The sequence below is a fragment of the Enoplosus armatus genome, chromosome 6 (genome assembly GCF_043641665.1).
Source record: "Enoplosus armatus isolate fEnoArm2 chromosome 6, fEnoArm2.hap1, whole genome shotgun sequence".
Taxonomy (NCBI): domain Eukaryota; kingdom Metazoa; phylum Chordata; class Actinopteri; order Centrarchiformes; family Enoplosidae; genus Enoplosus; species Enoplosus armatus.
This window is the reverse complement of record NC_092185.1, coordinates 8,008,253-8,023,896: the sequence shown is the minus strand read 5'-3', so window position 1 is coordinate 8,023,896 and position 15,644 is coordinate 8,008,253. Positions and strand designations below refer to the sequence as shown.

At 39.4% G+C, this 15,644-nt stretch overlaps 1 protein-coding gene across 1 annotated transcript in view; it reads right to left on the bottom strand.

Moving 5' to 3' along the window:
- shank3a (SH3 and multiple ankyrin repeat domains 3a) overlaps positions 1–15,644 on the bottom strand; it is a 130,219-nt gene that overhangs the window by 98,108 nt on the left and 16,467 nt on the right. Inside the window, exons 2-3 of the mRNA XM_070906865.1 lie at positions 7,871–8,074; positions 3,658–3,729 (exon numbers count right to left, since the gene is read on the bottom strand). Of these exons, the coding sequence (XP_070762966.1) occupies positions 3,658–3,729; positions 7,871–8,074 (276 nt within the window). The remainder of the gene's footprint in view (positions 1–3,657; positions 3,730–7,870; positions 8,075–15,644) is intronic.

Sequence of the window (15,644 nt, the reverse complement as noted above, 5' to 3'; positions counted from 1 at the left end):
ACTGCATGAGATCTGTTCTCCAGAACACATAAGGAGTTCCTCACAAGGTCACTTATATCTGCACTGATGAATCCCTAGTGGAGGCTAAAGCATTAGTACTCTGCTCCTAATAATGGAATGCGGGTCTCATGCAGTCCACCAGTTCTTAATTACGAACTCATGTGTGGGTAGTAGTAGTGTAGTAATGTTCAAGCCCACATAACTTTATTTTAAATTCTAGCAAAGATCCTGCTAGTGACTAAACATGTAACTGTGTACGACTCAATACACTGTAGGCATCATATAGATTGTGTTGAATGTTATTGTGTTGGAATATATACTGTACATCGTATAGATGCGATATTGTAATACAATGAAGACGAAGTTTGTTCACTCTTAACTTATGTGAAAATGAGAAATCAAGTTTTAGATGTTAAACAGTCATTGGGTCAGTTCGAGTAAATTCCTTAAAGGACTACTGATAAAAAAGGGATTGGACATTTCTATCACTGGAGGCCCTTCATCACTCTGCGAGAAAGCCATGCATTCTCCTGCCCTGTCTATCACATGGCCGACCTCCTACACCAAACACCCACACACACGCATTTGTTTTAGTATACTATGTACATTTTCTGTCCAGCCATCCTACGTGGTTAACCAGGACATTTTCAGAGTGCGGAGGTCTGGTTGGGTTGGGTGAAGAGGGGGGAAAAAAAGAATGAGAAAATCCTATCAATTATGACCTCATTTTAAACTTTACCCTGCGGCTAATGAGCTCCATACCAGCAAAGTAGGCTAATGCTTGACCTCTGCCTAACAGGGCAGCTTGCTGCAGGATGAATAGTGAATATCGTGACTGCCAAGGTTGCAAGAGTCACCATAACAGGATTTCCCTCTTCACCCCTGGAGGTCATTATGCAACAAAAGCAAATTTGCCATCCAGAAAAAAAGAGAAAGGGGGACAAACGTCAAGGCTCCATTACATTGTAACTAATCTTCGCTAACACAAGCAGAGAATATTTTCTCTATTACCTCTGCCTAGACAGCTGTAAGAACCTTTAACATTCATGATTGAATAATTAGCATACCACGGCCATAAAGTCAGACTTCAAAATTGTTCTGAGGAAAATACTATCTAACTTCGATATGACCATGGAATCGAACAATGTCATAAATTGAACTGCAGCCTATAACAGCAGCCACGTTGTATACAGCAGTAAATGCCATTAGACCTTTGAAACATTCAGAATGTAAGTCTATACAAAATATTTTACAAACACACTTAAACACCAATATTTTACAAATACATGCTTTGTAACAGATTGTGACCTGATATTACATATTACATATTATAATGGCTGATGCCACCGTGTTCTGAGACATGCAGATTTGTAACAGAGGAAAACAAGAATTTACTATGGCTGTTTCTGGAGCTTGTACAGCCAAATTACCACCCTCATTCTCTCCTCACAACACAGCTGTCCTGGATTACTCATACTCACATAGCTCAAACAACACGGTGGCTTTCACAGGCTATTCACACATTCAGATTTTTACTCAGTGAGATAGTGTTAGTGGCTGGGAGATTCACACTGTTTTTTTTCCCATTTGAGAATTTTACCAGTTCCACTTCTACTGGCCTCCAAGGCAGGCCAGTCACAACAAATTATCTCTTTATAGATGATTTATTGTGTGAAATTACCACCTAAACTGCAGCTGGGCAGAAACGGGTTGAGTCTGTCAGTTGAGGAGCACTCATATACTTTGTCATAGCAATGCAGCACAGTAGCAGATGGCAGCACCTCACAACAGACTGGTTAGACAGGAGACAATATTTGAGAGCATGACTCATTCTTCTCATCTCTGCTTTTCTGCATGTCCTTCTCATTCACTATTTCTCACTCTCTCCCTCTGACACTCAATGGAAGTACATAGCAGAAAATACTCCCTGCCCATGAATATACAGTAGAAACCCAACAATGAACTCAAAGTTCCCTCTCTTTCTAAGAAACCATTTTCAAACCAGCCATGAATTCCCAAAACCTCAGGAGGATTCTTAGCAGGCCACATTTTGGCCTCTACTTTCCAAATGTTGAAAAGTCTCTAACAAGCACTTGGACCCTGACAAAAAAGGCCCTACTCCATACCACATTTCTGCAAAACAATGCTCTGTTCATTCATTGTATATAGAATAGTATTTTGCAATATCCTGGATACACTGATTGTTCTTACGTGCTGTTTTCCTGTCTGTTCTTTAAGTTGAAAGCAACTGAGAAACACACAAAGGCAGTAAAGATAGCTGAATTTGACAGTTATAAAAGTAGCAGACACCAATGCACCTATAATGCAAAATGTACAATTTCAGAGGCCCTTTCACTAATACTTTGGGGGGAGAAAAAAGAAAAAAAAACAGTGGGGGGGCCAATCAACAGTCTTGAACCACCCAATATTTGCCTAGCACTTGGTTTAGTTCCTCACACTATGATAGTGAGGATTAACAATATAATCAAATGTTCTCATGCGATATACATGGAGCTCACTGCAAAGCTATAAGCTGTTAAACTGCTCTCTCTAGCTATAGTAAATTAAATACAAGAAAAGCACATCTAAGAGCATTAGTCACACATAAGGAGTGTAAGTGGATACTTTGTGGTCTAACTTAATGGCATTTTATTCATGAGATTATGTGATGCAGCATGTTTCAAGAGTAATCGATGACAAAATCAGCATATTCTGCAGAATAAAAAAACTGCAGTTCCACGATTTGTACCCAACAGCAGATCTCCACTATTGTTCTCTGTCTCTCTCCCTCTAACACACAAAAACACACAATTGACACTGTTAATTCCCTCCAGTGTAAATCTCCTGCCCCCTGATGGGATTTGATGCAAATGCATTCAGTTCTCTCTGTTGTCTGTTCCACTATTACGCCCACATATGCACACACATACACGCACACACACACCCACCCACACACATACAATCATGGTGTTATCTGCTCTACTGAATCGACCTTATCTGCATCTGCACTTACTAACATCTCCTGGCATTTCAGACATGCCATTCCTCACCTGTCCACTAGTCGTCCCCACTGAGTTTCTGCTTCAGACCATCACCTGATCAGTAACCTGCTTGCACACCTGTTCCCCTATTCTTCTTAGTCATAGTATCTTCAGGGCCCAGCCTGCAGTCACACTCTGCTAAATTATCTGGGTTGCGCAATAGCCTTACCATGCCAGTCTTTGTCCTATTCTGCCTCTTTATATCTGTGTTTGTGACCACCTGCCTGCCCTTCCCACCATCTGCCAGCATTGCCTCTTTGGTTCTGTTTGCCAGTTTTCGACTGCCTTTTTCTTGCTGTCTCTCAGCCTGCCTATCCAACAAGTAAAGAGTGATTTTACTGAACCAGCCTTTCCTTCTGCATCTGTTCATACCCAGTCAGTAAGTAATAAACCACTGATACACAAATGTTTGTTACGCATATTCTAAACCTGAGATACAATTTGATAGAGACTTTGTCAATAAATGCACTTGCCGTAGCCACTTGGCCACCATGCTATCAAGGCTATGACCACAGTTTAATGTACTGGATATACAACATGTCAATCACTCAGTTGCAGAGTGAGTAGAAGGTTGCACAAAGCATGAGCTCTTCAGATGTCAGGAGTCACAGCTTACCTTGGTGTGGAGCTTAGACAGCTGCTTTTCATCCAGGAGAGTCTGGGTGTAGACACGTCGTTTATAGCGGAACTGAAACACAACAACAACAAACATAAGAGGCTAAGCAGTTTAACTTTTACCCTTTTTTTGTTTGTGTCTTGACTGCTTAACAAAAACACCACAAACAAAACCAACAATAATAGCGTTGATTATCAAAGTCATTCAATATCAATTTGTCACACAGTATCAGCCCTGCAGACCTTGCTTGAAAACGTATCTATTGCTCCTTGAAGCTTAAGTTTAAACAAAACAAAAATATATTTTGTTAATATATATATTGTTTATATATAATTAGTCAATAATCAGAATCAGAATCAGAAATACTTTATTGATCCCTAGGGGGAAATTATACAGTACTGGTGCTCCCATTAAAGAGTAGAAAGTAGCACAAATTTAGAAATAAGAGTATGTACAAAAATATAAAAAATAAGAAACAGAAAATAAAAAATATACACATTTACAATATTTAAGTGAAAAATAAAAGTAAAAAATATATACAATAACAATGTATATGTATGTATATATAAGTATTTATTGCTCTGTTGCGTATGTATATATATGTATAGCACTCGTGACATTTAAAGAATAAAAAATATGTTGATAGAAGTAACACAAAACAACAAAGGTGAACTCAGATCACCATGATGGATTATACAATACTGACAACACAGAATACTGTATAAGAAAAAGTTAAAAGGTAATGAGAAGGTAGAAAAAATATTGTGGCAAAAATGATGTAATATAAAATATGACAATTCACATCGTAGAGCTGAAAATTGCAATATGCAAACTGGGAATGGATTATTTCAAAGTTGGATCTCATGGGTTCTTTCACTACAACGAGCAAACTGCATTTACATACACAGTGAAGTGAATTGTCTGCTCACTTTAACCACTAAAACTGTCTTGTGGCTACAAGCAATTTGCTGAGACAAAAAGCAGCAACTCGCAGCGATGTATTGTGAATCAAACCATATTGTCTCTAATCAACACTGTTAACAATATACTGACAAAAGTTTAAAATATATCAAAGTCATTTCCACATTGTGGTGTTGCAATATCAGTGTCTATAAATTGCATGATTTTTGACTATGGGTAGGGTGGACTGTAATTACTGTCTATGGCATGTGCTTTAGCCCACTGAGACATATTTATGTATTTCTAGTATTAAATATTTGAAGACAACAAAGGTACTCATATTTGTATTTAAATGTAGTTATATTCAAGTAACTAAAAGCAATTTCTGTATAACATTGCAACATTTTTCAAATGCCTTAATGTAAATATTTTCTTAAGTACTGTTAAAAAAGACTTCAGCACTTTTACTATGAAAACTTTTACAACTTAAGAAAACCCCCAAAAAACTCTTGATGTACTTGTGCTTTCACTACTGCAAAATCATCTGGCATGGTTTCTGTTTTCTGTACTATGCAGCTCTGGTCTCCGGACCAAAAGCCAGATCATTCATTAAGTCTGTTGCAAGCTGCTTGTTTAATAGACAGGTTTCACTGAACACTGACAGCCTGTAATAGCTTTAAAAATGCGTAACTTTCACTGCCCAGGACTCGCAATGTATTTCAGTTCTGTGTGTGTGCGCACATCTGCTACTCCAGCGATGTGTGGTCTTCACTAAATCCATGACAGAGCAGAGGGGTTTTGAGCAGCTAATCCAAACCTGTCAATCATCTCTACACACCACAGGCCTCAAGGAATAGCTGCTGGTCAATCAATGACACACACAGTGCTTCAACAGAGTAGTAGCAGACACTCGCTCACACAACTTCACAAACTAATCAGAGGCCACACCTATTCAGCTACATCGTAAGCTTTTGCAAGTACAACCATAGACTCAAAGTTAGAGATGAAACAGAAAAAAGTTGGAAGATGCCATTTAAAACCAGTAGTCCACTGATATCGATCCTTAGGCAGACACATTGGGCTCTATCAGGCTATATGTGCAGCCCAGGAAGTAGCAGCCACTTTTTTTATGGAAGGTTTCACTCTCTTTTCCCCACCACGCCTTTCTTCCATCATTGCTTTCAGTTCAGACAGTTAATACATAGCATGTTTGAATCAAGGATTCTTATTACTTATAGAGTTCCTCAAATAATAGTTTTAGCCAGGAACAGCAGTATTTGGGGAACCTACTGGACACAATGAGGGCACACAGCTGCAGACCACTAAAATGACATTATAAACACGGTGATCCTTGCCATTTACCACTCATCTGCCATCAGACTTGTGGCTACGCAGAGTATCACTCGTGACATTGTCCCTAGGTGTTCCAGTATAGTAAAAAGGGTTAAACCGATTGGATGCTTTCTAGAAAGCTACGTCCTCTACTCTCTACTTTCTACATTATTATTCAAATTTAATAATTTCTTACCGTCTGGTGATTGTCTAGGATAATAACTGTGAAGAAGAATGTTGATTTTATAAAGTAGATGACATTGTGAATATTCTGATTCACTCACTGCACAATTAGTTGAGCCTTTTGTGTGTTATATCAAACAATGTTTTACTAATGCTAATACAGATGCGATTCATCTGATGCATTTGTTAAGAAACATGGCTCTGATCATGAAGGCAGGTAAAATCCTGGAAACATATTTCAGCCTGTCAGTTTTACGTTTGTAAACTGACTGCAACTAAGAGCCCAACTGGAACAGTAAATCAAATCTGAAATAACAAGAGCCATGATAAGAAGGTGAGAGAGAAAAATTACTGACACAGAGTGAAGAGAAGAGAAGAATACAAATAGGCCTACCATGAGCTTGCCATATGCTGATACATTTCATTACAGCCAAAACTGTACCACCAAAGAAAACATGGGAAAGCCTTTTTATTAAAGAGATGTATTACAATTTCCAAAGCAAGCTGGGACTATCATAAGTAATAATGTAGTTAATAATAATAGTAGTATCTCCCGATGCATCAGGGATTGACATTAAATTGAGGCTCAAGGGGGAAAGTGAATTGCTCTCCATCTCTTGACACATCATAAAACAAGTGAAAACAAAGAGGCCCTGTCAGAAAACCACCTGACACCTTTAAACCACTGTCTGTAGGGCAACACATCTTTGTATGCCTGCGTTTCTCTCAGATCAAAAACCATGATGGACAAGCACAACAATTATCTCTGAGAGATGACAGCTGCTGCATACAACACACTGTCATTGAGCGTGGTATTATTGCTGCTAAGTTTGACTGACGCTCCACGACAAACTAAAACAAAAGCATACACGGCCAAACCCACACCCACATGCTGTGTGAGCCTGCATGTGTGTGTGCCTGTGATGCATACACACCCATATAGACAACTTCAAAAAGACTACAGCAGATACTCTTCAATAACAATAGCTTATCGGATGATTAACAAACGACAACAGGGACCGTGTATTCAGTCTATATGGAGAAAATGACCTGAGGCACCACTACAGTGGACCTTATAGGTCAATTTGAAATGGTTAAGTTGAACACTGGGGGGGTTACATATACCCTCACCTTGTTGTTACATGTTTGACATGATTTAGGGAACTTCATTCCTATATTATTTGTATATCTGTTCAGTCTCCTTCTCTTTCTTCTCTTTCAAGGCTGGATTTCTCACCAGGAAAAGCAGGTAAATGGCCCCAGACCCCACAGGCCCTCGTCCCCCAAAAGCCACAGGCGCACTGCATGTCACATCTTTTACGATACACTAATGTTACTAACATCTCAAGCAGTGACAACTCCCTCTCCACTGTAACACTAGTACTATGGAAACCCATCATTATCCATAACTTAGTACCACTGCAGGTCTTTATGAGTGAAACAGGATATGATATGATGGGAGTTATTTTCTTCACCTGATCACAGGTGGCTGGAAGTTCTGTTAAGTGGTGCAGTATGCGTTGGTCGGCCGATTTGTTTGCTAGTGCGTTTATTGAAGATAACCTCAGTGTGTGGTAGGTATTTTTATCAACGATAGAAAATTTAGAGATTTAGAATCTGAGAATTGATTCAGAAACGTAAAAGATAAGAATAGCGATTGTTATGTGAATTTATTTTTTCCCCCACCCCATGATAGGGTACATATAGGAGATTATATATGGTGTGATGGCATGTACCACCTCTTGCTCTGCTACAGACACTCCTTAAAGCCTCATACATACACATGATCCATACCTACCTCCAGGTAAGGTACAGGAGCGATGGATGGGAAGGGGTATTCCCTTAGCTGTCTCTCTTCATCCAGAAACTTGCCAGCCTTGCCGTTGTAAGCCGGCTGGAATAGGCCATAGTTGAGTACATCCTTCAGGCTCTGGTTGAGAGTACACAGGATCCGCTGCTTGGACAGCCAGATAGGAGCATCGACATTGAATTTCATACATTTCTGCAGAGACAAGAGCAAAAGACGGGAGAAGGTTAAGCACGTCATTTGTCTAAATATCACATATTACCCTTCAGTTAAGTAAAACTAAGAGATTGAAGAGTGATATTTTGCAGATTAACATAAATATAACATTTATGTGCTGAAAGATGTTCTAGAATTTTAAATAGGACCTCTTTCATCAGTGAGGCATTTATTGAACTTCCAAAGTCATGCCCTGGGGAGAAGCTAGGCCTTTCATCATAATAAGCAATTCACATAGGTATGGTCGCATTTCACCGTAATCCATTACTTGTCACAAAGGTCATCATAAAAGCCAGGGGTAGTTATCACACTAAAGTCAACAAACCCATAATATGAGCAAAAGCTCTTACAAAAACACTCTCCTGATACCAATTTTTCAAAAATATAAATTTGAGCCTGCATGTGAGCATGCATTATTCATGCTCTGAAAATTAAGCTGGACAATATTTAACTGCTACATCAATGGCTGCAGAAGCTCTGTCTCCAGTCGTAAATGAAACAGTTCACAGGTATGGATGCCCCTGGGAAAAATGTGAAAAATAGAATCCACTCAGTTAACTTCTGCACTCTAATAAACAACTGTATATGTAATACATAACTGGTTAACTGTTAACTGAACCTCACACACTGGGTTTGTCATGCAGTCTGTTAGGAGTGTGAAGAACTAGGGTTATTGCGGCTAGGCAGAGCACTTCCCTCTCGTTACCACATTGTGGAGCCTGAGCTACAGACGGCAGAGAGAGAGAGCAGAGAGAGAGGGAGTGTGCAAACCCACAAGTAATAAATCAATCAATGCTGCCTGCAGTATTGATTCGGAAACTCTATCCTGTTCAGCACCACTATGTTTCTGACACTCAGACACAACTGTTGAGAAATCACATCTTCTCACAGCAGTGCAGCACAACTACTGTAACAACCACAGCCAAGATGCAGATGCACACACGCGGCTCTGACTGAAACACCAGTGCTTCCATTTAAAAAAAAAAAAAAAGGGCTTAACAGCAGCTTGTTGAATGTTCCCGGTATTATTTAGAGATAGAATTCTGAAATATTCATATAAACAAAAAAAACATGACTGAACAAATGTCTTTGAGTGCTGCTCCAGGCTTGAACTTAATCAAACAACACCGAGACACACTAAGGCAGACATTCGGATTGAATGAGTATCTGCACATCATCTGCATAGATGTGGTACATACGAAAAGACATGTTGTGATGATGATGTGTTGTGACAAATGATAAAATATGTTCCAAAAGTAGCATATACAGAGAAAACATCAGTATGCTAGACACAGGATCGTGTCCTCAGTAGTGTCAAATGATGTTCAACCAATAGCAGTGCAGGACATGTACCTGTGTCAGAAGGCTTATTACTATTGAGCAATCCTAGAAGACTCTTTAAATGAAGGTGAGTCTGGAAATAGGTCAGAGGGTCTTACTGTGGGATCAAGACACGCTGTCTCTTCAGCAGCAGTTGAACATAAGACAAAAAGTTTGGTACACATCCAGAAGAAGGTGATCTTTTATTACAGATTACAGTGCAGATTAGAGCCAACAGCCCCAATTACGTCTCTTAACAGTCTTAAAGAGATAATGTCATGACAAGGTGAACGACTCTTGTTCTGCACGGTATCCATTAGATCATACACTGGTATAAGCCTAAAGCAATTCAGGGGAAAGGAAAGTGCCATCATACCCTTGATATGATCAATCTTATTGATAAAAAGCAGCAGATGATCGACAGTTTCCTCCTTCAGACAGGTAGTAGATAATGCTGTTGGGAGTTTATAGAGCCAGCGAGCCATGTTATCATCTAAACTTTCACTGATTGGTTGATAAGTATCTGATTGGGCTGAATCGGTTCTCGGGTAATTATTTCCGGACTTAAATCTCTTTATGACTAACTGAGCTTGTGAGATGTAGTCTGGTTGTGTGAGGCCATCAAATCCAGCCGTTACTAAAATGTATCTCCAGCCTACAAAAAGACTTTGCTATTTACTGCACATAAACACTCTTTTTACTTTTTTCTTTTGGAAGACCTCTGAGTTGGTCTGGTTGCTTTCTACAAAACTGGCTATATACAGTAGTGTAGACAACTGCTGCACTGTTACTGCTTACAGCTACTTTAGTTTTTAGAATGGAAAATAAGGTTGTGGTAACAAGCAGGTCAATAGTATGACCCTTTAAGCCACATATTTTTCCTCCAACCATTTTAAAAAGTCAAAATAAGATCAATCTACAACTAGGTTTCTGTGAACAGAAAGAGACCCACTTTTGGACATCAGTATTATTAGGCTTCTGATGACAATAGGTCTGTGTTTCAAATAGTCAAACCTACAGTAGCACTAGTTTTCTAGTTTTAGTATAAAAGCCCACTGCTTACTGACACTACTGTTTTAGTTATCCCTCAGAGTAATGTTTACACTGACGATGTCAATTATTTCCCATCAGAGTAGTGGGAAAAGTCCATCAAAATAAACAATCTTCAAGACAATGCCCAAAATCACAGAGATTTAAATCTGTGTTTGTGCATAAAGACGCAGTGGTTAGGTACCCCCCCGGCCCCCCCCCTGGCCCTATTTCTCGTTGCTTTCGCCGCAAGGAAATTGCTAGGAGGTCAACCCTTAAAAAGTTCACCTACAAAATCAAAAGCCATGGCAATACCCATAAAACAAGCTCACTCATGGCAAAATGTCCTTGTATGTTATTAGCCTCGTGTAGGAGAAATTAAACTCAATCAAAGAGTCATAGCTAGCAAAGTCACTTTCAAGAGTGACTAAGTAATTACAAAAAGTGATACATACTGTACATGCAAAATAATGAGAGTGGAGAGTAAGCTGTGACGGAAGTAAACATCTCCCCTTTAATACTGACTTTGAACTAAACCTATTACCTACTATTAGAGCTTTTTTCAAGCAAAGAAAAGAGACTTTGATTGTTAATTTTAGCTAAGAGAGACATCTTGTTATTCATTTATTTACACATTCATCTATTTGTTGTTTTTGAAATAGGTTTCCTTCCCCTCCAGTATATGTGTTGGGTCCTGGCTTTAAGTGTCATCTTTCAATGCAAATACATCATATAAAAATATATTGCTTGATGTCATCTCTCATTGTACACACAACAATAGCATTTGTGGATAGCACATAGTGGATAGCATTTTCAAGCACACTTCTGAAACTGGGAAAGTGATCAAACTCTATAGGGTGACTTTCTACTTTTCTCGTCAGGAACATTTGTAGCCACATCTGTTGTTGCAAGATAACCTTGGTTTTAGTTCTCAAGGTGGCAGCTCAAGATGTACGTTTATGTAATTGTGGGTCCTTGAGTCTGTGTGCAAGCAAACTTTTATTGAAGGGCATAACCCTAATCACTGTTTCATAAAATAACTACTTTGGTGCTTAATACTAAAACCAATCACTGTAATCACCACATTTCGGACCAACTCATCTATAATTTTAAAAGCAAGAGAAGGTAGCACAGTTATACTTACATGCAGTGTAATTCGTATATGACTACTTAATCTGGATAAAGAACTTGTAAGCCTAATATTAAATCAGTTTAAAACTGAGTTACAAATTAATCTCCCAACTGTGGTACTTATCACATTTCACGTATAAAAGAAAAGAAAAACTTCCCTGGCTAAAAGCAACTAGCTGCCGTTTATTGATCTATATTGCAGACAAATAGTCTGACAACACCATCAAACATAGACAATATGATTAAAAACTATTTGAATCAATCAAATTATATAGCAATAGTAACTGAATAGTTATGTAATTACACATATCAGTGTTATATCTGCACTCTCCAACCTCCCTCCCTTGTTAAGATGCTTAGCTCTTAAAGACCCAACACACAGGTGTTATAACTTATTTTTATTTGACATTACTGACATCTCCTTGACTCTGTTCATTTGTTGCACCTGATAGGGCAAAACAACCTTTTACACCTTCTTGGAGTTTGGTGACCTCATCAAACTCGTATCAGCCAGAATAAATCAAAACACCTGTGTGAGCGTGCAGGGTCTTTATGCAGAGACTTCAACACCCTTACACTACAATTAGTTAGTAGTTCTAAAACTGCAGAACAACGACAGACATTTCATTTAAATGTTCGATAAAGAACTGAAAATCAATAAATCAAAATGTAAATTCAATACAGTAGCAGAACCCCTAGTCTCTGCTACTACTGAAAATGAAAGATATAGTTGTACAAGGCTTAGATTGTCAGCATTTTCAAAGCTGACTGATTTGCCGGATCTTTATCCTCTATCCCCAGGAGGGCTTGGGGCTTGTCTTCAAATTATGAGTCGGCCTTGTTTATGATTCTACATTGGCTGAACTGTGTAGCTCAACATTACATGTACCTAAAGCCCTATGATTGAACTTCATTCAACACTGAACTGGACCAACGATTCATTTAAAATCACCGTCTGGATTTCCACTGATAAATCTACAGTCTCTCACTCTGCGTGATCCAAGCAACGCAGGGCTCTCTGGCCAAAAGAGTAATTGCTGCAGTGTACTGGAACACTTATAACTGCACCAACAATGTCAGCTGAACTTCAAAGCAGACACACTGGTGCAATCAAACTAACTGTGCCTCACACCACAACTCCCCACAGACTTTTATTTACACAAAAGCCAGTTGGCTAATTAATATGTAACTGTCAATGTACCCACACTTTCTCATTCTCACATACACTATATTGCCAAAAGTATTGGCTCACCTGCCTTGACTCGCATATGAACTTAAGTGACATCCCATTCTTAATCCACAGGGTTTAATATGACGTCGGTCCACCCTTTGCAGCTATAACAGCTTCAACTCTTCTGGGAAGGCTTTCCACAAGGTTTAGGAGTGTGTTTATGGGAATTTTTGACCATTCTTCCAGAGGCGCATTTGTGAGGTGACACACTGATGTTGGACGAGAAGGCCTGGCTCTCAGTCTCCGCTCTAATTCATCCCAAAGGTGTTCTATCGGGTTGAGGTCAGGACTCTGTGCAGGCCAGTCAAGTTCATCCACACCAAACTCTCTCATCCATGTCTTTATGGACCTTGCTTTGTGCACTGGTGCACAGTCATGTTGGAACAGGAAGGGGCCATCCCCAAACTGTTCCCACAAAGTTGGGAGCATGGAATTGTCCAAAATCTCTTGGTATGCTGAAGCATTCAGAGTTCCTTTCACTGGAACTAGGGGGCCAAGCCCAGCTCCTGGAAAACAACCCCACACCATAATCCCCCCTCCACCAAACTTTACACTTGGCACAATGCAGTCAGACAAGTACCGTTCTCCTGGCAACCGCCAAACCCAGACTCGTCCATCAGATCGCCAGATGGTGAAGCGCGATTCGTCACTCCAGAGACACATGAAGTTTGGAGGTCTGTAGCGATTGACTCTACAGAAAGTTGGCGACCTCTGCGCACTATGCGCCTCAGCGTCCGCTGACCCCGCTCCGTCATTTTACGTGGCCTACCACTTCGTGGCTGAGTTGCTGTCGTTCCCAATCGCTTCCACTTTGTTATAATACCACTGACAGTTGACTGTGGAATATTTAGGAGCGAGGAAATTTCACGACTGGACTTGTTGCACAGGTTGCATGCTATCACAGTACCACGCTGGAATTCACTGAGCTCCTGAGAGCGACCCATTCTTTCACATATGTTTGTAGAAACAGTCTGCATGCCTTGGTGCATGATTTTATACACCTGTGGCCATGGAAGTGATTGGAACACCTGATTTCAATTATTTGGATGGGTGAGTGAATACTTTTGGCAATATAGTGTATATGTGTTGCACCTTGTTTCCATGCTGTGTCAGTATAGTTACTGCCCATATTGTTCAAAGTGTACCATATGTCATATTTGCACCAATTTTGTTTTTGGCTGTTTTAGAGTAAATCAGATAGTTTGTCTCTGTTATAAACTTGAGAAAAGGAGACCCCTTTCCCAGATGTGAGTCAAAAAACAAGGAAAAAAAACAATTGTATTGGATTATTTTATCAAATATCTGATGAATATTTTCACGCCACACTAAAAAAGAGCCAGTGGAGGGAGTCTCAAACCAAATTCCATTAACTCTTTTATCCATTAACAATTTACACATTATGTTTGACTGGCATACCTAATGTGCACATAATCCAATGAAACAAAAATTAAGACTACAGTTTTTAAGGTTTAATAGTGATTATTATTGGAGGGTGTTGTTAATAAAGAGAAAATGTATGCTGAGCAGACCTGCCACAGGTAATTGAAAGGTCTTTCTAATAAAATGTTTAAATCTCCCTTTTTATTGTCTCTGCTTGTCTCTGTATATTTCTTTTTTCTGCTGTGCTCCACACATACACACACAAACTTTGAATAAATGGACAGATACCTTACTGTTTTGCTGTGGTTTGTTGGTGCTATTGAAAACAAGGGTCTTCCCCCCCAAGAATCCCAGAGGTCTAAATAAAGGCTCAGGTGATAACGGTATATATCACGATACTGTAACTATTGTGTAAATTGAATTAAGAAATGGTTTAAAATAACTATATCGTACTATATTTACAATTTCACTCTCCTCCTTCATGTGTTCTTGTCACTCTCTTTTTCCTGTAGAGGTTGGCATTACCACCACAAACTGAACTGTCGCTCTCACGTCACATGAGAACGTGGTAAGCAGTTCTGCTGCCAAAATAACGTTACCTTGCGAGGCAGCTGGATTCACGAGATCAAGCAAGAATCGGGATTACGTGGGAATCTAGCAGAGACAGCTCCCAGTGGAGACGGTACTACTAAATCTCTACCGGTGGACACATTTCTATCCTTTCACAGTATATACCGTCATATCGCCCAACCCTAATAAAGGCTATGAATGGATTCTCCCCAATAGTGACTCTGAACTGCAATGCAGAGCCAGCCACACTCAATACAACATTCAAAGCATGAAAGGGAAAGAAAGAGTGCAGCACAGATTAATTTAACAAGAGAGAGAGAGAGAGAGAAAGAGCAGGATAGTGAAAAATGCCTTTAACACCAAGAGGAATAATGTGCATTTATTAAGTATATGCAACTGTGTGTATGTGTGTTTGTGTGTCTGCCTGCCAGTCGATCAAAGGGTCTTGACAGCGCAATCACAACAACCTTTGCAAAGCATTAGGTGCTAGTGAATACAACATGGAAATGTATTGTCATTGAAATTTCTTTCCACATAATAGGTCGCCACTTTAGTTCTTAGAAACCTTGGGTACTTGGCCATGCAATGTCAAACAGAATTATGACAAGGATAACCACGTCTATTAATATTTTAGGATGAGGATGTCATTCTTCATTCTGAGTCAAGACATTATTGACTTATGATAAATACAAGTGGAGACTCACAAGTGATAACTGAAACTGTTGTTAACCATTTAAAATAATGTGTTGCATTATGGACCAACATCATCTTCAAAGTTTGATAATCTGGTTTGGGCATATAAACTGTTGAATGTATATGATATTAATTAGCTTAAATGAATCATGTCATAGGTAGCCGGTAGCTGCGATGGTGGACTTGCACACTGCT